Source organism: Lacerta agilis, chromosome 3 (genome assembly GCF_009819535.1).
Source record: "Lacerta agilis isolate rLacAgi1 chromosome 3, rLacAgi1.pri, whole genome shotgun sequence".
In the NCBI taxonomy this organism is placed as follows: Eukaryota; Metazoa; Chordata; class Lepidosauria; order Squamata; family Lacertidae; genus Lacerta; species Lacerta agilis.
Genome location: NC_046314.1, coordinates 8,193,791 through 8,215,673, shown reverse-complemented (window position 1 = coordinate 8,215,673; position 21,883 = coordinate 8,193,791). Strand labels below are relative to the sequence as shown.

Genomic DNA, 21,883 nt, shown 5'->3' with positions numbered 1-21,883 from the left:
CCCCGAAGAACAATGGGCAAAAGTGGGCATTTTGGCTGGTATGCCTTCCAAGGAATCTATACGATGCAAGACTTCAGGGAGCTGGGATCGCAGGGAACCAACGTGCAAATCATTTGGTCATGCCCTAAAGAAGACCTAGAGCCAAGCGTCCTATAAATCCGTATTTGACTATTACTTCCTCCCGTCCTTATGGGCATTTTGTAAACAGGATGCTTTATGGATTCAGCACGCTTCCCCCTGGCGGCTACGGGCGTACATTCAGGTAAGTCGACCCAGTTTCTCGTTGCAGGTCATAGAATCAGAGGATTGTAGAGCTGGAAGGGACCTCGAGGCTCATCTAGTCCAACCCACTGCCATGCAGGAATCTCATCTAAAGCCTCCATGACAGATGGCCAGCCAACCTCTGCTTAAAAACCGTTCCACTGTCGAACCGCTCTTACTGTCAGAGGTTTTCCTTTCATGCTTCATGCATCTCTTTCTCCTCCCCCATCCTCTTCTTTCTCTCCATACTGACTTGCCTTTCGCTTACTTGTTTGTTTTCTTCCTTCTTTTCCTATTTTTACTGTTCGCTAAGGAGAGTTCGTTGAACATACTTCTAAGAAAAAATGTTCGTGCTGCCAATGGGCGCATTTGCCAAGCCATGATAAGTCAGCAGAATAAGGCTGGGATCTTAGACTGAAAGTTCCATTAAAATTGGTGGGAACTCTAGGTGAGAAAGCATAGAATTGGTTTGAACCAGTATGGAAAAGCTGTGGGGTGGCACAAGTTTGGGGAAATCCTAAGGGACTCCACTGCAGTGAAAATTCTGGATCTCATCTAGATTCTCCAGAATTTTACAATTATAACCCACGGGGCAAGCCCCCTGACATTTCAAGGGACAGAAGTCACACAACTGCTTCCTACACACTACATCTTTAAAGCACATCCAAAGCACATTCTCCACCACCAAAGAATTCTGGGCACTGTAGTTTAGCCCTCACAGAATTATAATTTGCAGTAACCCTTAACAAACTACAGTGCCCAGAATTTGGGGGGGGGGATAATAATAATTTACAATCCAAATTATTATTTTTTTCCAGGCTTCCCATAGTCTGGACCTCTGAAGTATCTCTCCAATATTTTCATTTCTGCCTTCTTCTTGTTGTTCTCATATTTTCCACAATCTGATCTTGACGCTTTAAAGTTCCCCATCCCTGGCTATGCGATTCTCAATCATGTCAAAAATCATATATCCTTTCCTCCATTTGGTACAGCTTTATTTGTGTATATATATTTTTTCAACTGTCTATTTGTCAGCACAACTTTTCCTGACTTCATTCCAATCTTCCAATCCGGGCTGTTGTCCAAGCCTATCGTTTGAATTTTAATGACGCAGTAACTCACAATTTGTTAAATTGTTACTGTTCACGATAATTTCCCCATGTTAAATTGTTAAGCATACTGTTTGCAATATTGCAATGTAAATGAACTGTATTCCACATATATAAGTCATTTGGCGATTAATCAGCTTTCCTGGAGACCACACAAACCCCACCTCTGGGCCCTAGTAGGGGGGTTGCTAGACATCCATTTAACCTTCTCTCGCTCATAATGAAGAAATTCTGCAAACAGATGCACTGTATGTTATCCCAAGTTGTTATCTCAAATCATTATAAAGTCAGCTAACAAGTATTTCCCACTTCCCTCGAAAAAGGGAGGAATTCTCATTTTTCCGTGCTGCGTCATACTAACAAGCACCATCTTGTTTCTTCTTTTATCTTTATCAAGTCTAAGTAAAGCCGCACAGTTGAATACTTAGTTATAATAGAAGTCCATCTGTACTCAGGTTTGTTTTTTTAAAGGCTTCTTAATGAGGCTTGGCATAGAAAACCAATTGTAGGTATAGAAAAGAAGAAAAAAGAACGTACTAATCACCTCCGTAAATCCAAACACCATGATGAGAATCTCTTTGAAGTCCGAGCTTAAACACCAGGGAAAATTCTGCAGATCTTTTCTCAGTCTTCTTCAGTCCAGACTACGTCAGTTTATTGTCCAAATCTAATTATTTTATCAAACAGATATTTCCGGCTTGTGAGAGTGACTTCGGAAAGTGTCAGCCGTGCCGTGCTCTGGGACCCAGCGTCCTGCCACTTTCACCTTGATGCCAGCCGACAATCTTGGACGATCTGCGGGTCTACGAGACAGCCCTCCCCCACCCTGGGGAGTCTGCCAGGGCTGATTACCCCCATATCAACCCTGAATTACCGGCATGGCTGAGGTCCGATCGTGTGGGAGTCAGCCATTTTTCACCGCCAGAAGCCCAGGAAACTGTGTTTTGAATGTTCTTTAAAGGTATGCTTTAGTATAAACACAGAAGACCTGCACAAAGCCGCTGCTGCTACCGTCGCTTTTCCTCGAGCTGCAGCGAGCACGGGTGCCGTGAGTGTGTGTCGCTTTTTCCCAGCCGGGTCGGTTCACTGCGCCTGCACGAGGCCCTGGGTATCCCCCTCCTCCTCAAGCAAAAGCTGCCACCACTTCTGCTGCTGTTGCTGCCGCCGAGCACTGAGGTGAAGGCAGTGGCGGCAGAGAAAGTGGCGCCTCTAGCCACGCTTTTAAGGGAGTTTGAAGTGGTGTACGTGGTTCTTTCTGCCCACCAGCAACCTTGTGACATAGGTTAGGCTGAGAGGCAGTGACTGGTCCCCAAGGTGGCAGCCAGTGAGCTTAGTAGCTGAGTGGAGAATTTGAAGCTCTGAAGTTGCCTCTGCCCTCTTGGAGACGCACACCCTCCTTTGAATTGGCCTGCACTTCCATCCTGTGAAGTGCCCAGATCCTGGCTTGCTAGTTTTCACAGCCATGGCAACGGAAGAGAAGAAGCCAGATTCAGAATCAACCAAAACACAATCAACTCCCTCCTCTTCAACCAATCGGAGCAAGCCTGCCCCTGTAAAACCAAACTATGTCCTGAAGTTCACGCTGGCAGGACACACGAAAGCTGTCTCATCAGTGAAATTCAGTCCAAATGGGGAGTGGCTGGCTAGTTCTTCGGCTGATTCGCTTATAAAAATCTGGGGTGCCTATGACGGCAAATTTGAGAAAGCCATATCTGGCCACAAGCTGGAAATCTCTGATGTCGCTTGGTCATCTGATTCAAACCTCCTTGTATCTGCCTCAGATGACAAAACTCTCAAAATCTGGGATGTGAGCTCAGGGAAATGCTTGAAAACCCTGCAAGGGCACAGCAACTATGCCTTCTGCTGCAATTTCAACCCACAGTCCAACCTCGTTGTCTCAGGATCGTTTGATGAGAGTGTGAGGATATGGGAAGTCAAAACCGGGAAGTGCCTAAAAACCCTGCCAGCCCATTCTGACCCGGTTTCAGCAGTGCATTTTAACCGTGACGGCTCTCTGATAGTGTCCAGCAGCTATGATGGCCTCTGCCGAATCTGGGATACAGCATCAGGACAGTGTTTGAAAACACTGATTGACGATGACAATCCCCCTGTGTCTTTTGTGAAGTTCTCTCCCAATGGCAAATATATTCTAGCTGCAACGTTGGACAACACTCTTAAGCTTTGGGACTACAGCAAAGGAAAGTGCCTAAAGACCTACACAGGCCACAAGACCGAGAAGTACTGCATCTTTGCCAACTTCTCCGTTACTGGTGGAAAGTGGATCGTGTCCGGTTCAGAGGACAACCTGGTTTACATTTGGAACCTCCAAACAAAAGAGATTGTGCAGAAGCTGCAAGGGCATACAGATGTTGTGATCTCTACAGCTTGCCATCCAACGGAGAACATCATTGCCTCAGCAGCTCTAGAAAATGACAAAACAATTAAACTTTGGAAGAGTGACTGTTAAAATGCTTTCAGAATCACTTCAGAGACTGCTGGGGGGTGTCTGTGTTGTTTTCTGAAGACCCATTTGCCAGGAAACAAAGGACCCTTTGAAAATATGTCTTGGCCCAAATAACTTCCCTCTTTGGCTTGTCTCCAAACTTTTTTATGTTGGGGGGATAATAAAATGGTTCTGTTTTCTTTGATGAACTGGCGGCTTTTCGTACTGGGAACCCATTAACTATTCTCTCCTTGGAGAATTAGATGGCATCCTCATTGCTTGGAGGGAACTCTGTCTCCTAACAGCAACCACTGCCAAGTCATAAACTTAGAAAGAATCTGGATATGTTAACATTTTTAAATAATAAAAAAAAGATCCAGGCAGGTGGGCCTTAGTAAAGGCATAGACAAACTCGGCCTTCCAGATGTTTTGGGACTACAACTCCCATCATCCCTGACCACTGGTCCTGTTCGCTATGGATGATGGGAGTTGTAGTCCCAAAACATCTGGAGGGCCGAGTTTGCCTATGCCTGCATACATAAAACTTTAAATAGAAGAGCTATGGTGGCTCATTACTAAAGGCAATTCTTTTTTAACGTGACCAAACAAAAAAAAATCTGGCAAATTTCACAAACTCTGTACGGTTATTTCAATGTAAAAAAACAAAACAAAAACCCTTTTTTTAAAATCTTGTATGAGCTTGTATTTGCTAATGGTATGGCTTTATTCTACCCCTCCCCCTTCCACATTGGTATATTCCTTTTCTACCCTTTCTTCTCTCTCCTCTGTGCTTATCAATATTTTACACATCAAACCTGGTCACCATATGCACATTAAAAAGGTGCGATATTTTTTTTGTGAGGGAAAAAGTAAGGAAAGAAAACCTGCACAAAAAGGTTCATGATGGTTCTTTGAGGCAGGTAGGCAAGGATTATTTGCATACCCCGATAATTATGAAAAATGCAACACCCCTCCTTTCTGCCTGTCACTGCTGCTTCCAGTTTGCATCAAACGAAAAGAAATATCCCAACCGAAGGCGATTTTTGACACCTGGAGGCTACACAAACATAACCAGATATGAGGAGGAAAAGTAATAAAGGTCCAGCATAGTTGTGGGAATGAGGGTCAGGGAACCAAGAAGCCTGGCCAAAATTTGGTAAAGCACAAAATTAAGCACAGGTGTGGAGGGATTATAAAGCTAGGAGCCAGCCTTCAAGAAAGCATGGTAACAACAGGCCAAGTTTTCTTATGGGTAGCTTTCCTTTTAAAAAAGTTGCCAGAGATACAAATAATTCAAAATGTTTCTTATAGTGGCAGCATAAGGTAGGGGAACTCTCATAAACACCAACCAAATCTGAATGGTGCACTGCGGGCATAGTCATATAAATGTTTAGTAGCATAAAGGTAACCATTACATGCATGGATGTTTTAGGACTGTTTTCATTTAACTGTTTTCATTGTTCTATTTTCTGGAAAGCAATAAAAGATCATTTAAAAGTCAGATCAAGTGTACCGGTATTTTAATGTTTCTCCTGAAAGACAAAAGCCTAGTCTTGTTGAATCATGATTATGAACTGTATAGGCTAGTTATAGGTAGGTAGCCGTGTTGGTCTGCCATAGTCAAAACAAAATAAAAAATAAAAAAATCCTTCCAGTAGCACCTTAGAGACCAACTAAGTTTGTTTTTGGTATGAGTTTTCATGTGCATGTGTATCTGAAGAAGTGTGCATGCACACGGAAGCTCATACCAAAAACAAACTTAGTTGGTCTCTAAGGTGCTACTGGAAGGAATTTTTTATTTTGTTTTGTACAGACTAGACTAGCACTCTGAAACCATGAAATTCTCTGTCAAGATCTTCACAAACAGAACTACCGGTAGCTTTAGTGTTCTGTTAAATATCTAAGGTTTCAAGTGTTGGTTCACATGCATAAAAGTGCAAGTAGATAAACAGATACCGCTGCGGCGGGAAGGTAAATGGCGTTTCTGTGCGTTCTGGATTCCGTCATGGTCCTCTGTTGTGCCAAAAGCGGTTTAGTCCTGCTGGCCACATGACCTGGAAAACTGTCTGTGGACAAACACCGGCTCCCTTGCCTGAAAGCAAGATGAGCGCCGCAACCCCATAGTCGCCTTTGACTGGACTTAACCGTCCAGGGGTCATTTACCTTTCCCTCGCATGCTACAGTTAGAAAGTCAAACTGTTATGTATTCTGTTTCAGTTCCAGTTCAGGTTCTTCAGCATTTCCTCAGCTCTCTAGTTTGGTCACAAGAGGGCAACTTACCGGTAATTTTTGAAATGGGTGTGGTGACTGTGTCCAGATACATTTCACGAGCTGTTGCATTTGTAATGCAGTTCCTATAAATAAACACAATAAATAGTGCAGGGATTTTTATTATTTTTAAGCACGGAGTTAAAGATCTGCACAACAAACAATAGAAGTGCAGTAGTTGTAACAAAGGCAGTGTAAGAACAAGTAGAAAGGGCACTGTCATTTATGCTTACATAAATGCTTACATGGCAAACGCACACTGTATGCCACTTACTTTGTATTTGTATGCAAGATACGGTGAAACTGATGGGAATTAAAATAGATTAATAGCAAAATGAAAAGGATGGCTGTGCAAGGAGCTACTTTATGGACACACTTTTCTTCCTTCCTTCCAGGGGGGCAGGTTTTGAAAGCCGAGACCCTTTGACGGATTGAAAGAACAAAAAACTCATTATGAAATGATGCATAATGAATTGGAAAGAAGAGACCTTTCTGTTGGGGATAATTCAGACTCGAAAGTCCCATGTGTCAAAAAAAGGTTATTTATGTATGCCACTACTGCGGCCCGTGTTTTGTTAGCCCGAAAATGGAAAACGAGCAAGTTCCCAACTAACAAAGAATGGCAACTTTAAATTGACAGAATACGCGCAGCTCACAGGCTTAATATATAGAATAAGAGAACAAGAAGAACATACGTTTAAAGAAGACTGGAAAACATTTATTGAATATATGGGAAATAACAGTGTGCAGCTAAAAACGCTGGCAGCATTAAGATAAATTCAACAGTGTAATGGTTAAGTTATGTTGGGTGTAATAATGGAATACTGAACGGTATAGTTTTTATAAAATATGCAGGGATTTATGATATGTAAAATGAACCATGGAAAGTGAAGAAGGGAAGTCATTGAGAGCCAGTGTGGTGTAGTGGTTAAGAGCGGTAGACTCGTTATCTGGGGAATCGGGTTCGCGTCTCCGCTCCTCCACATGCAGCTGCTGGGTGACCTTGGGCTAGTCACACTTCTCTGAAGTCTCTCAGCCCCACTCACCTCACAGAGTGTTTGTTGTGGAGGGAGGAAGGGAAAGGAGAATGTGAGCCGCTTTGAGACTCCTTCGGGTACTGATAAAGCGGGATATCAAATCCAAACTCTTCTTCTTCTTCTTAAGGATGTAAAAAAATGAGTACTCTAAATTGTAAAACAAAATTAATAACATTTAATTATTATTAATAATAATTAATAAAAATAATAAAATTTAATTTAAAAAACCCGGCCTCGAGTTCCCCACAGTGGAGAGAGGGGTGTGTGCGTGTGCGCGCGCGCATCGCTTCAAGCGCAGACTCGAAGGCCTCTTTCCCAGCCCGCCTGGGTGTCCGCCTTAGTTCCCGCCTCCTGGGCGACAGTGGAGCCGCCGGCCAGCTTCGCCCCCTGGCGGGGCAGGATTCGGGTTCCGCTTCCCAGGCCGCGCAGCAGCAGCAGCTCCTCCTCCTCCTCTTTTTGCCGAGCGGGAGGCGCCGGGCGCGCGCCTCCAAAGCCGGCTGGTTTATAAAGGAGCCGCGGAGGGCAACCCGAAGGGTCCAGGGCAGGCGATGCGGGCGAGTCGGTGGCGAGTCGGAGCTGCTGGAGGTAAGGCGGCGAGCGAGGTTGGCGCGCTGCAGCAACGGGCGCCCACGTGGCGCACGAGCCGGCCGAGCCAGGCGCCCCTTGGAGAGCAGCCTCTCTCTGCCCAGGCCGGGCGCGCATTTTCCGCCCCTGCGTAATCCCGCCTCGGCGCGTGGGAAACCCCTGAGCCCTTGCGCCGTCCCCGCCTTGCAAGGTCACTAAACTTGCGTGGTGCCCTTGCTTTAGCAGCAGCAGCAGCATCAAGCGTGTCATTTTAGGGGATGCAGCTTAATTTTCTGCAAATTTCTCCGGTGACGGGTCTTAAGAAATGTGTTTATTGGGTGTGAGGAATTCACACCTGCTGTTATTTGGGGGGCTGGACAACAGTTAGCTTGGTAAGTCTGCGTTTGATGAAGATGCACATTAGTGCTTTAGGGAAACCAAGGGATTTCAGCTTCACCTTCTGGCAATGCCAGTTAATGCCAAACAATTATAATGTTAAATAATGGTTTTAAAATATATCTGCAAGCACTTGGCAATCATTTTTAACGACTTCAATATCCAACCAGTAGTGATGTATGGAAGTGAGAGCTGGACCATAAAGGAGGCTGATCGCCGAAGAATTGATGCTTTTGAATTATGGTGCTGAAGGAGACTCTTGAGAGCTCCATGGACTGCAAAAAGATCAAACCTATCCATTCTGAAAGAAATCAGCCCTGAATGCTCACTGGAAGGACAGATCCTGAAGCTGAAGCTCCAATACTTTGGCCACCTCATGAGAAGAGAAGACTCCCTGGAAAAGACCCTGATGTTGGGAAAGATGGAGGGCACAAGGAGAAGGGGATGACAGAGGATGAGATGGTTGGACAGTGTTCTCGAAGCGACTGGCATGAGTTTGGCCAAACTGCGGGAGGCAATGGAGGATAGGGGTGCCTGGCGTGCTCTGGTCCATGGGGTCACGAAGAGTCGGACACGACTAAATGACTAAACAACAACAACATGTCCAACCAGATGCCTATGGAAAGTTGGGCATTAGAGTGATAGATAGGGGAGATCCCTGAAAATTGGGTGTGTCATCTTACTTACATGAGCAAGAAGTGCTTTCTACTAGCTCAAATCCACCCATAGGTATGGTAGATAAATTCCATATCCTTTTGGTTTTGGTAGTACATTGAGATTAGTAAGATTCCCATCCCCTCTAAAGAGATTGCTGAGTTGTTTTTCTGTTGGGATGTCAGCAACTTCCGAAACTGGGAGAGAGGCTAGAAATCAATTTTTTGAGACAGTATAAGTGGTTTATATGTTAATAATAAAAAAATAATAAATTGACTACATGACATCCAGACATAGGGCACTCTAGTCCTGGCTCTGGACTGATGGTGTTGATGGGGATAAAGTTTTTTTTAAAAAAATATTGAATGCTTAAGGATTGTACAACAATCTTTAAAAAAAAAAGCTGTTCCCCGCCTGTGGCGTTACTAGAAAGGAAGTTCAAGTTTTGTTCTTTTGTTTTGCAGGATCACTTTGGTAAGGGTTGAGAACTGTTGATGCATGAAAATGTTCCCCATTGCACTTTTGCTCTTAATATGGCTTCGTCTGAATCATTTGATTCTGGAAATTCTTGCAGACCCAGCATGACTACCTAGTACTTGTGTTTAAGTAGGTTGCATTAGGAATTAGAAGGATTGGGGAAAACACATGGTATTATAGGATAAAGTTACTGCAGCACAGTTTAGTGTGTGCTAAATGCTTCCCTTTTATAGTGTGCTTTCTGTCTGTACTGTTCCTAAGCTACCTAGATTGTTTATTTAATAAAGGGACCATACATTCTCACAGCCTTCTCCTGGTCCCTGAATCTCAGTGTATTTTAAACTATCATATCCATACATACAATAATTTGTATAAGTATGTACACACACTCATGACAGGCCTAGACGTATGGGGATGACAACTGGATAAGGTTTTGAGTGTGTATGTGTGACACTGGTGGGTTGTTGTTATGGGTAAGATTCTTACCCTCAGCAAGCTGTTGTTGGCCCCCTGCCTCCTGTTATGGAGGAATATTGGCCCACAGTGTAATATGTCATGTGTTGTTGTTCACCTGAGGTTGTATTTACCTAATTTTAAGACCTGCTAAGGAACAGGTTTATTCTTATTATGTCCTGATATGTAAAACTACAGATTTCAAAGAGGGTATACTTTATTTTTCTCATAACTGTAAGTCTAAAATCTGAAACTATACCATACTCAGGTCTTGTTTTATGTTTGTAAATCCTTTCATTCTTTCATTTGATGTTGTTCACTATAATTGTTTCAGTGTGCAGGCACAATCATTTTCTTCTTTCCACCCTTTTAGGGGTACCCATCACATCTCCCTGTGGGCTGCAGCAAACCTGATGATTTAGGGCCACCACAAAACCAGGGGGAAACATGAAAACAAGCCCTGTCATCCAAGCTGCCATTGACCTCACAGCAGGGGCTGTAGGTAAGTCTGAGGGAATCCTATTTTCGCAACTGATGGCCCTTCTCCAGGTGACAGCAATGCAGGTCCTTAAAAGTGCTGAAGGAGATAGGTAATTTGTTGACTTCACCTTACATTACCAGCTTCTGTTGTGTTGCTTTCCTTCAGTGAAACCTTGGCTATTGCTGAAAGGTAAAAGTGTAAATGTTTCTGTCTTAAGAATTTTCCAGCTGTGGCTCTGAATTCATTTAGTGTTAGCTTTCATGGACATTTCAAAATACGTCACAAATAAAAGTTGAGCAATAAAGGCAACCAGAGACAAGATAATTTTGTTTTCTGTGTTTCACGTTATTGAACCAATACCGGGTTAGTACAACAGTCAGTTGACCTCCTGCTATAGTCTGCAGTCAAATATTCCAAGAGTACTACTGTGTAAATAGCATCTTACTAGCTTTTTTATTTCATCAGGCTGTGTTTATTTTATATATAAAGTTTTTTATTTATATAAAAGTTTCTCTCCCACTGCCTGCCCACTGTAATTGCAGGCATCTCCAAACAGGAACCCAGTTGTGTGCCAGACTAGGAGCTGCAAGACTCAGGTTCAAATCCTCACTAAACCATGTAGCTTATTAGGTGATGTTGAGTTACTGTCAACCTAACCTCCATAGTGCTGTGGTGAGGCTAAAACAATCACAGTTGTTGTTTTTAAGGTAATAGCATTATTTCACAAGAACAGCTGTCTAATTTTTCTTTGACATGATCAACTATGTCATTGTAGACAACTTTCATTAAGCTAGCATGTCCAAATTCCGTTTCGGGGGTTGCTTAATCCGGCCCCTTTGGTCGGTTTAATCCAGCCCTTGTGGCAAGTTTATTTCCTGGGGGTAGAATCCTTAAAAAAGCTCAGCACCTTTGGTCGGCCCTTAGTCGGCCCTCACGCATGTTCACTTCATCAAATCTAGCCCTCTTTGAAAAAAGTTTGCCTTATGCACTGATGGTGCCCACTTTCCTCTGTGGGAATTTATTATTTTAATTTATCATCCTGTTAGCTGTTAATACAAGAGCATCTTAAAGATAGGTTTATTGAAGAGCAGACTCTGTCAACCTGTGCCCTCCAGATGATTTTGGACCACAACTTGCATCAGCCAAGCCAGCACATCTGTGTGGGCTAGCCATAGCTGTCCAACCTTTTCCTTTTCCCCCCCAGGAAATTCCCTTATTATAGCAGTGGGGAACAGCAGGGAGGGTTGAGAGCTATGGGGCTAGCGCTGATGGGACCTGGAGTCCAAAACATCTGAAAGGCTCCAGGTTGGTTGTTGCTGAAGTGTTAAGTTTTCATGACCTAGAGCCCGTTTGACAGACGTTGTCTTCAGCTGGAACGTGCGCAGTGTGGCAGAGGGATGAAGAGGCCTTCTTTGTAAAGTTTCAACTATATACAAGATAAGAAGAGTGATCTCGTGCTTCTCTTCCTATGGGGGATTTCCCTGTTTACCAAGCTGGGCTGCATAAGCCTTTATGTCGGAATCTCTCTGACCTCTTTGGGAAGGACTAATGGCCCCTGACTCATTTGAGGACTGATCACATGTGTATACTTGAGTCCCTTGTGCCTGTTTTGGAATTTTCTGTGGCAGCCCCTGAGATGTGGGCAACTTCTTCCCCACAGAGGGGAGGCCCACCTGCTTCATTCTCCAGCTTCTGTCATATGCTGAAGGTGTACCTCTTTAACCTTGGTCCTTGACAATGTACTTTTGTGGGGACGAACCTCTTCTGTTTTGATCGATCCATGCTGTCTGCCCTACGTCGGCTTGGAATATTTGTACATGTTTTGGTAACAGTATATAAACCACTTATTTTTAATGGTAAGATTCCATTGATGAAACCTGCCCCTGGGACACTGTGGTAAAGGGCAGGGGTAAGAAATCTCATAAACAAAACATATCCTGCACAAAGACCCAGGAGCCAAGTGCAAGGTGGTTACAGGAATCATCTAACTGCTTCCCTGCCCTGCTCTCCCAGAAGGAAAGGAAGGAAGGAAGGAAGGAAGGAGGGGAGAGGAGCCAGTGCTCTCCCCCCCCCAAATACTCAAATACCCTGTCCTTGTCCTAGCTAAAACAGTCAAGGCCTTGCTTATGTGAGAAGTGTCTTCCCTCTCCTGGCCCCGCCCCCCGCCAAAAAGGCAACTGTTCAAGCAGTAAGTTGGGCATGGCTGCTTTCCACAATTGCTAGCTGCTCACAGTTCAAAATGGCTGCCAAGAGCTGTGATGTGCCCTCATTGAGGGGGGTGACATTCAGTGCGCCGTCCTCCCCGCGACTCCAAGGCTACCCCGAGCCACCGGGGTAAGGGGGGAGCTGCGCCGCTTTGCTGGCCATATTCCCCCTTCCCCCCTCCTTCATTTTGGGAGTTGTGGGCGGGCAGCGCACCGAATGTTTGTCATGGGCAGCTTGCTTTGCCCCCATAGGTGGCTCACACATGCCGTTCTGGGCCCCCTGAGCGGCTATGCCATGCCTGGGAGGGCACCCTCCATGCCACGCCCCCTCGGGAGTTGCACCCGCCCTGGGCATTCTAGCAGTTGCTACTTTTAAGCATGCCGTGTCACTTTTCTCAATCATAATTTTAGCTCTCTCAGAAACTCATTTCATTTCGCTTTATTTGCTTTGTTTCATTTTTTAAAAAAAACTGCCCTTCCTCGGTTAAGATTCCAGGATGGTTTACGAAATATAGCTGAAACAAATATATTACTTAAGGAAACTTATTTAAAAACCTTAATCCATATTTAATAAGGGGCACTGGTGAGTGAAGAGATTAAATTTGTGCTGTCGCAGGGAGACTTCGCACGTTTGCAAATGATTGTTGTTGTTTTTTGTGCAGGAGGCACTGCCTGTGTGATGACAGGCCAGCCATTCGATACCGCCAAGGTGAAAATGCAGACATTCCCTGCCATGTACCGAGGGTTTGTGGACTGTTTCGTGAAGACTTACAAGCAAGTGGGGTTTCGAGGCTTCTACAAGGGCACCACCCCGGCGCTGGTTGCTAACATTGCCGAGAACGCGGTGCTCTTCATGTGTTACGGCTTTTGCCAGAACATTGTGAGGAGAATCGTTGGACTGGACAGGAAAGCAGAGTTGAGGTTGGTGACTGACTTTCCTATTCTCTCATATACCATTCTTGTCACTAGGAGATGCTAAAACCGAAGTATCGAAACAGGCAGGGCTAGGAGCACAGTCCTTTTACTAGCTGCGCAATGTATGGCTTGGTTATTTCATTTCATTTTTTAAACTTATTAGCCGCTTGACACCTGAAGGTCTCCAAGCAACTTGGATAAAAACATACAATGCATAAGGGAAAGGGGGCGGGAATCATAAAATAATACATTGATATTTTATATAACAGAACATTCATGGAACAACAAAAGCAACATCGGCATACACCATATGAAGAAATATAGTAGCTGTATGTGATTCTGCTCACAAACACGTTTAACAGAGAAAGGGAAGATTAAGGGAGAGAAGATGTAAATGAAATTTTAAGATAATTGGGTTGTATCCAGTGTGGACCCACTGAAACTAATGGAAATGACTAAATTCAGTCCCTTAATTTTAGTGAATCTGTTTTGAGTCTTAGTTGGAATCACGCCATTGTAGCTTTATGGAATAAGTTGCTTCTTGTGCAGGGTGGATTTGATTTAAATCAAACTGATTTAAATCACGATTTGAATCACTAGTCAGTAAGGCTCAGGGTGGATTTAAATTTTTTAAAAAATCCGATTTAAATTTTAAAAATCCAGTTTTTTAAAATTTAAATCAGATTTTTTTAAAAAATTAAATCCACCCTGAGCCTTACTGACTAGTGATTCAAATCGTGATTTAAATCAGTTTGATTTAAATCAAATCCACCCTGTTCTTGTGGCTGGGAAATTCTTTAGGAGTTTGATAGGAAAGGCGTCAACCAGTGATACTTCAGTTATACCATATCCTGCCTGACAGCTGGGATGAACTACTTGATTCAGTACATCTCTTCCTATCCTGATTCTGCACTGGAAGCCGGATGCCCTGATCCTTGTACTAACAGTGTCCCCTGCTTCTGTGTGTGGGTCCACTCTGTTGTTATAAGGTGCTCCTCTGCAGGGAGAACTGGAACTCTGCATGGCCTCTGTTGTGTTGCAAGTCAAGGCTTCTGACTCCTGTGTGCCAAATACAATTTGTCTTTCTTGCAGTGACCTTCAAAATGCTGCTGCTGGCTCCTTCGCTTCTGCCTTTGCCACCTTGGTCCTCTGCCCCACAGAACTTGTGAAGTGTCGCCTGCAGACCATGCACGAAATGCAGTTATCTGGGAAGATCGTGCACGGACACAAGTAAGTATTGTTTAGAACAGAGGTCAGCAACCTAAGGCCTATAGGCCATTAGCGGCCCATGGGGGTCATTTAACCAGCCCATGGACCCCCGCCGTCCACTCAGTAGGCTCCCGTGCACCGCGCTAAACCGGCGTGGAACAGAGCGGCGACTGCCTTCCGCAATGCTGGCCGACTTCCCATTGGCTGCAGGAAGCTCCTGCAGCCAATGGGAAGCTGCGCACGCCTCCTCCATGCCGGAAGGGTGCTGGAAATAGCGTTTGCGCACACACTCCGGCCCACCGCGGTGTCTGCGGGACCGTGAACCGGCCCAAGCCACAAAAACTTTGCCGACCCCTGGTTTAGAAGCTCCTGTCCAGAACAATGCTTTGTGCTGTACTCAACAGAATCTGTTAAGTGCACATATCCCAAAGCCGTTAACAGTAATACAGTGGTGCCCCGCTAGACGAAAATAATTCGTCCTGCGAAAATTTTCGTCTAGCGAAGCGGCAATGATAGCCACGCTCCGCTAAACGGAAAAAAAAGACAAAAAATTTTTGTCTTGTGAAGCAGCCCCATAGACTTTTTCGTCTAGCGGGGCAGCTTCCGCTAGACCAGGGGTCAGCAACCTTCGGCTCTCCAGATGTTTCGGACTACAATTCCCATCATCCCTGACCACTGGTCCTGTTAGCTAGGGATCATGGGAGTTGTAGGCCAAAACATCTGGAGAGCCGAAGGTTGCCTATGCCTGCGCTAGACGAATGCCGTTCGTCTAGCGAGTTTTTCGTCTAGCGGGGCATTCGTCTAGCGGGGCACCACTGTACTTAATATTTCTGCACACTCCTTTTGAGCATTCAGACTGTTTCACATGCGTTGCCCTATGTCAGTATTCTCATCCCTCTCATGTTGCAGATGGGTAGGTTCAGGATAAGTGTGACCACTTGCCTAGCAAGTTTGCAGGAGAGGCTAGATTAAACCAGAGACTTACAGTGGTAACTCTAGATTTGAACGGGATCTATTCTGGAGCCCCGTTCGCATCCTGAGCAGTCCGTATCCCGAGCGGCACATCTCCGCGACGCGATTTGGCGCTTCTGCGCATGACGTCATTTGATGCGTCTGCGCATGCGCGAACTGCCGAACCTGGAAATAACCCATTTCGGCACTTCCGGGTTCGGCGCGTTCGTAACCTGCGCCGTTCGCATCCTGCAGCGAAAGCAACACGAGGTATGACTGTGCTGCTTTGTAGCTCTGTTTCTTAGCCAGCAGTCTACACCTGTTCTGACAAGATGTCCCCTGCTTGTAGAGATGGTGCCTTTCCTGTTGCTGCAGGCTGCTACTTCCGTTGGGCCAGCCTCAAAGACACTTGTTGGTTCTTCCCCCTCTTAATATCCAGCCTTGCATATGCTTTGGCCCAATTCATCTCAGGCCTTGCATCCATTTATCCCCATCCCTTCCAGTAGCACTTTCCCCTTTTTTCCTCCTGTGTTTTTTTTGCAAATGTGAGGGCATAACGTTGCTACAATAAAGGTTGCAGCATGTGCACACAGCAGTCCTGGCTGAGCTGTATAGTCTAAAGAGGTGTTGTAAAACACAGAGGTAAAGGGAGGGTTTACATCAAGCAGGTGGTGAACTTATCTGCCCCGCCACCCAAGGGCCAACTTTTGACGGGTGGAAGAAGCCCTGCGTGTCTCCTCCACTCTGCTCAGCTTCGGTACGTAGATGGAGAGCAGCTTGTCCCAGTTGAGCCCAGCTTGCAAAAGGATAATTGGGAGCTCAGTTTCAGCTCCAGTGGTTCCTTGAAAGCAATGACCTCGCCTGCTCCACACCCAGCTTCACCTACGATGTTGGTTGTGGTTGGAGGAAACAGACACCCAAGCCAAATTGGGACCTGTAACAAGGTCCATGGGCTAGAGATTCTGCCGCCCTCTTTCGGATAAAAGGCTGCCATGATTGCTGCCTGAAACAGAGTTTGGATTAGCTGCCCGCTCAGTCAAGGGGATGAGACATCTTTGCTGTAGCTGAATTGCAGGCAAAAGCATGGCAGAGAATTAAAGCTCGGAATTCCCCCCTGGCTGTTTGGCTTCTGCAATGGCAGAATGTATGGGAATGGAACTATTTTATCACTGCATGTCGGCCAGGGATGTGTACGATATATATAGTTGGTGCCTGGCCTGCATAGGCCACATCCCAGTCCAGGAGCAGCAAAAGGCCCTGTGATAAGCTTGGGCAGCTGTGTGTGTGTGTGTATGTCCATCCCTGCCAAACCGCAAGAGATGGTGATTTCATAAAGATGGGGCTGGTAGCTAGGCTATGCCTGCCGTAGGGTGTGCTGTGGGGTGTTAATTCAGGGATCCCCATGCATCTATCCTAATTATGGAAAGTTTCTCCCTTCAACAGGAGGCTGTGATTCACTTACGCCTGTAGAGCAGTGTTTCCCAAACTTGGTTCTCCAGCTGTTTTGAGACTGCAACTCCCATCATCCCTAGCTAGCAGGATGATGGGTGTTGTAGTCCAAAAACAGCTGGAGCCTCAGGTTTGGGAAACCCTGCTGTAGAGCTTGGCCTCAGATGTATCTAGAGTTCAGACTGTGATCCTGGGCATCTTACAAGTGCTTTGGCAACTCAAGACGAAAATTTTCTTCTGAGATAACTAGTGACTGGACATTTGCATGTCTCAATCGTACAAAACCACTGATAAAGCTGGACTTGATTCTTGAAGAACGGAAGCCTCCGATTTAATTTTCTGTGATTATTTTGTTATCTCACCATGTTCTAGGACAGGAGCTTGACGTTCCCAATTGTGCTTCTGCCTGCCTTGTATGTACAAGGCCTTGAGCAAATGGCACCACTCTTTCAAAAAACAAAACAAAAAACTTTTCACACAGACATTTTCTGTTTACGTAACTGTTCCTGACAGTCTTGTTCCTCTCTTAGTACAGTTTGGTCAGTAGTGAAAGGTGTTCTGAAAAAGGACGGTCCCATTGGATTCTACCGTGGCTGGTCCAGCACTTTGCTGCGTGAAATCCCAGGCTATTTTTTGTTCTTTGGAGGCTATGAACTGAGCCGAACGTTTTTTGCATTTGGAAGGCCAAAAGAGGAATTAGGTATGTTGTTTGACTTGTTAAGGGTGTTTAAAAGGTAAAGGGACCCCTGACCATTAGGTCCAGTTGCGGATGACTCTGGGGTTGCGGTGCTCATCTCGCTTTACTGGCCGAGGGAGCCGGCGTACAGCTTCCGGGTCATGTGGCCAGCATGACTACCGCCAATCTTCTGATCAGCAAGCCCTAGGCTCTGTAGTTTAACCCACAGCGCCACCCATGTCCCTTAAGGGTGTTTAAATGAGTCTAAATAGTTCTGATAGAGCAACCTTCCATAGGTTTATTTTTACAGTGTTTCTAATGTTGGGAATGAAACTTTTGCGATCCTTCCATAAAGGAACTTTAACGAAGTGCATCGACTTGGTTCTGTGGTCAGCCACGTTGTTTCAAAATACACTGATCGGCAATTGGACAATTTCTTATGAAACTGGATTACTGGAATGTATTTTTACATGTAGCACTAGTGATGGGGTGTTAAGAGGATGCACACCCTACGCATATTGTGGTTGTAGAGATGAATTCTACACCTGCTCTTTGACACCTCCACATCCTCCTCAGTTTTGCATTTGGTCTCACCTGGCCCAAAGCAAGAGCATTTGAGAGAGGCAAGTGTTGTCCTCGTCTCACCAGTCATTTCAACAGCTGGCTAGCAGCACACACAGAGGCCCAGCTGAGAGCACATCTCAAGGGAGGCCAAAAGGACAGTGAAGTAGGAATGGAAAGACAGGTATCACACAATTAAAATTAACTCCCCATGTGCCCAATCTATATCTGCCTGCTGACCTTCCCTCGGAGATTTAACGCATCTTGTAGTGTTTGTGCATGTCTTGGCCCAATCCCAGTGTGTGTGTCTGTGTTTACAATTTGGTTTTTACACTACTAGAGTGAGGGAAACAGGTGGATGTTTTGCTTCAGATGCCGAGACGTCTTAGGCCACCTCTGCTTGGTTTTGTAGGTCCTGTGGCGCTGATGATCAGCGGCGGTTTCGGTGGCATGTGTCTCTGGATTGCTGTATATCCCATTGACTGCATCAAATCTAGAATTCAGGTTCTTTCCATGGCTGGAAAACAGGCAGGCTTCATGGTAACATTCGCAAGTGTGCTCCGGAAAGAAGGTTAGAAAATGAAACCGTAACTAGGGCTATGGGACAGGGAATATCAATGAATCTGTACTGACACAAATTGTGGACTATACCTAGAACTAAGTGTCTTCTGTTCCATAGCCTTTATATATTTGTTTTTATTTATTTAATATATTCTCTATTATCTACTATTCTGTGATCTCTGCCTCTTAATTCCTGCTAAGGCAGGCATAGGCAAACTCAGCCCTCCAGATGTTTTGGGACTACAAATCCCATCATCCCTGGCCACTGGTCCTGCTAGCTTAGGGATGATGGGAGTTGTAGTCCCAAAACATCTGGAGGGCCGAGTTTGCCTGTGCCTGTGCTAAGGCAATCCTCACCATAAATGAATCCAGTTTTGGTATTAAGCAGTGTGGGTTGCATGCAACCATCTTTTACTCAGAGTAGACCCAGTGAAATTAATGGCTACGACTAACTTGGGTCCATTAATTTCAATGGATTTAGTCTGAACAGCAGTAAGTAAGCCCTCTGGGATAGCTAAGGCAGTAGAGCATGTGACTCTTAAATCTCAGGGTCATGGGTAGTTTATACTATTCTATATATAAATAATGCCATTATTCCACGTTTTTAAAAATGCTGTAGTTGCACCTAAGCTTTTAAGAAACAGCTTTTGTTAACACTTTTAAATCTTATTGACAGGTATCTTTGCCTTGTATTCTGGACTGAAACCTACTATGATTCGAGCTTTCCCAGCCAATGGTGCATTGTTCCTTGCCTATGAGTACAGTCGGAAACTGATGATGAACCAGTTTGATATGTAATATTTTTTATTGTAGACTTAAAATCATTGGAAACCTTTATAGGTCATGAGAGCTGCTGCAAGAACAAAAAAAAAATCAAGTTTTAAAGATTCTGGTTTTATTTTTAAAGTATCTGATGTTTTAAATAAATATGTTGGGTTCTTTTTTCTAAACTTCGTGTGGTTACTTGCGTTCAGTGCCTAGACAACTGCAGATAATAAGATTTCTTAAGAGAGCTTGGATGATCAACTAATACAAGAGCTATACAAGCAGTGCTGTGTTTGTTTGGTTTGTTGTTGTTTTTTTAAAAGCATGCTAAAGTAACACATTTAATTCTGTCAGGTTATAGTAACTTCCATTCCTTAAGAGCAGAGAAACACCTCTCCAGACTTAATCTGTTGGGAAGCCAAACAACGTTAAGAATTCTATTCAACTGGCTTGGCCAATATGCTTATGTGACTCACCAGCACTAAAAGGCAAGATAAAAGTAAAAAGGTGAAGGACCCCTGGACGGTTAAGTCCAGCCAAAGGTGACTATGGGGTACTGCCCTCTACTTGCTTTTAAGGCCGAGGGAGTCTGAGCAATGGGAGCTCACGTGGATTCAAACCGCCAGCCTTCCGATTGGCAAGCCCAAGATGCTCAGTGGTTTAGACCACAGCGCCACCCGTGTCCCCATAAACCAGCACTAAACAGTAGCTAATGCATGGAAGCACAAGCTGCCCCATATATGCTACCAGAAAATGAATCCTGCAGTTAAGTGCAGTAGCTTATATTCACATCTGAGTTTTCTGTTTCGCTACAGAGTTTTACAGAGCAGTTTTGCTCCATCTTTTGTGTGCACATTTCTCAGAATATCTCAAAGTAATATTGCCTTTTCCTTTAGGAAAAAAAATAAGGGAGAATTACTGGTGTGTAAAAGTGGCAGAGAAGGTTTGTGTCTTTTTAAAGACAGCAAATTTAATATGGCCTAAGCTGCTGTGTCTAAACCACTGAGCCTCTTGGTCTTGCTGATCAGAGGTCGGCGGTTCGAATCCCCGCGATGGGGTGAGCTCCCGTTGCTCGGTCCCAGCTCCTGCCCACCTAGCAGTTCGAAAGCACCTCAAAGTGCAAGTAGATAAATAGGTACCGCTCCGGCGGGAAGGTAAACAGCGTTTCCGTGCGCTGCTCTGGTTCGCCAGAAGCAGCTTAAGTCAGGCTGGCTATGTGACCTGGAAAGCTGTCTGCGGACAAACGCCGGCTCCCTCGGCCAGTAAAGTGAGATGAGTGCCGCAACCCCAGAGTCCGCGATTGGACTTAACGGTCAGGGGTCCCTTTACCTTTAAGCTGCTGTAAACGGTAGCCCACTTAGCACTGTCAAAAAACTCATCAAATTTGCTATCCTTCAGGTCAACTCTAATCCCACGTGAGGTCTAGAATTCAGGAATCGAGTTGGTTCCATGAGCCTCTTCAAGTACTGGGAAGAACATTCCAATTTGACTGCTATTGCAATGGGTTGGGTAGGATGACTGGCTTGTATTCTGCGCCATTAAATCAGGGATGAGGAACCTGCAGTCAAGCAATAGCTGCGGAGCCACAACACTGGTCACATTCATTATTGCTGGACTCGCGGGACTTGCAGTTCCAATGTAATCTGGCAGGCCGCCATCTCTGCTTTAGAAGTCAAGTCCTTGAGCCAAACCTCTGGAGGCCTATGTGCAAGTAGCTCACAACAAGGCTGAGCAACTTCCAGTTCCAAGTAACAAGTCCAGGGAGGGAGTCCGCTGTGCAAGTGAAGTGGTCAGTATGCCAATATAATGGCCGTTGTATCCCAAGCCTCCCAGTTCCAGGAACATCCACACCACATCAGCAGAAAAAGGGTACTAAAAGCATTCTTTTCACAATGCTGGGATATTGCATTCCCAGCTATGACTAACCCCAGCGAGCACAGCCAATGGTTAGGAATTATGGGAGTTGAGAGTGCCAAAAATACCCAGACTCCCCATCCCTCTTATAAATGCTCAGTTTGAGTAAATGAAAATTGCTGCTAGGATTAAATGGGCAAATCTTAACATAGCTAGTCAGAACTTGGTGACTGAAGCAATGTCTAATGGTCTCATTCGGAAGACAACCACGCACTGTGCACATACCACGTAGTTTGAATTGAGATCAGCCACCTGAGATGGGAAACGGGTGGGTAGTTTGAAGAAGAGTTTGGATTTGATATCCTGCTTTTCACTACCCGAAGGAGTCTCAAAGCGGCTAACATTCTCCTTTCCCTTCCTCCCCCACAACAAACACTCTGTGAGGTGAGTGGGGCTGAGAGACTTCAGAGAAGTGTGACTAGCCCAAGGTCACCCAGCAGCTGCATGTGGAGGAGCGGAGACGCGAACCCGGTTCACCAGATTACGAGTCTACCGCTCTCTTAACCACTACACCACACTGGCTGGAACGCTGGAA

General features: G+C 45.1%; 2 protein-coding genes across 3 annotated transcripts; both read left to right on the top strand.

Moving 5' to 3' along the window:
* Positions 1-118: 118 nt before the first annotated feature.
* Positions 119-19,554, top strand: SLC25A15 (solute carrier family 25 member 15). Of its 2 annotated transcripts, none has more exons than XM_033142768.1 (7): positions 119-262; positions 10,036-10,164; positions 13,010-13,268; positions 14,355-14,492; positions 17,402-17,571; positions 18,521-18,679; positions 19,346-19,554. In XM_033142768.1, the coding sequence occupies exons 2-7, from the start codon at positions 10,110-10,112 to the stop codon at positions 19,465-19,467; spliced, it is 903 nt and encodes a 300-aa protein (XP_032998659.1). In that variant the 5' UTR covers positions 119-262; positions 10,036-10,109; the 3' UTR covers positions 19,468-19,554. The 2 variants fall into 2 exon arrangements, with proteins under 2 accessions (XP_032998659.1, XP_032998658.1); XM_033142767.1 differs by lacking the exon at positions 119-262 and adding an exon at positions 7,584-7,703.
* On the top strand, positions 2,726-3,879 carry LOC117043264 (WD repeat-containing protein 5-like). Its single transcript, XM_033142766.1, has one exon. It carries the CDS (start codon positions 2,833-2,835, stop codon positions 3,835-3,837), a length of 1,005 nt encoding a protein of 334 aa, XP_032998657.1. The 5' UTR covers positions 2,726-2,832; the 3' UTR covers positions 3,838-3,879.
* Positions 19,555-21,883: the final 2,329 nt, after the last annotated feature.

Excerpts from the sequence above, each read along its gene's own strand:
- LOC117043264 (XM_033142766.1), top strand. The coding sequence starts at position 2,833 with ATGGCAACGGAAGAGAAGAAGCCAGATTCAGAATCAACCAAAACACAA.
- SLC25A15 (XM_033142768.1), top strand. The coding sequence starts at position 10,110 with ATGAAAACAAGCCCTGTCATCCAAGCTGCCATTGACCTCACAGCAGGG. Across the intron at positions 13,269-14,354 it reads GACAGGAAAGCAGAGTTGAG|TGACCTTCAAAATGCTGCTG; the intron begins GTTGGTGACTGA and ends TCTTTCTTGCAG. Across the intron at positions 18,680-19,345 it reads AAGTGTGCTCCGGAAAGAAG|GTATCTTTGCCTTGTATTCT; the intron begins GTTAGAAAATGA and ends TCTTATTGACAG.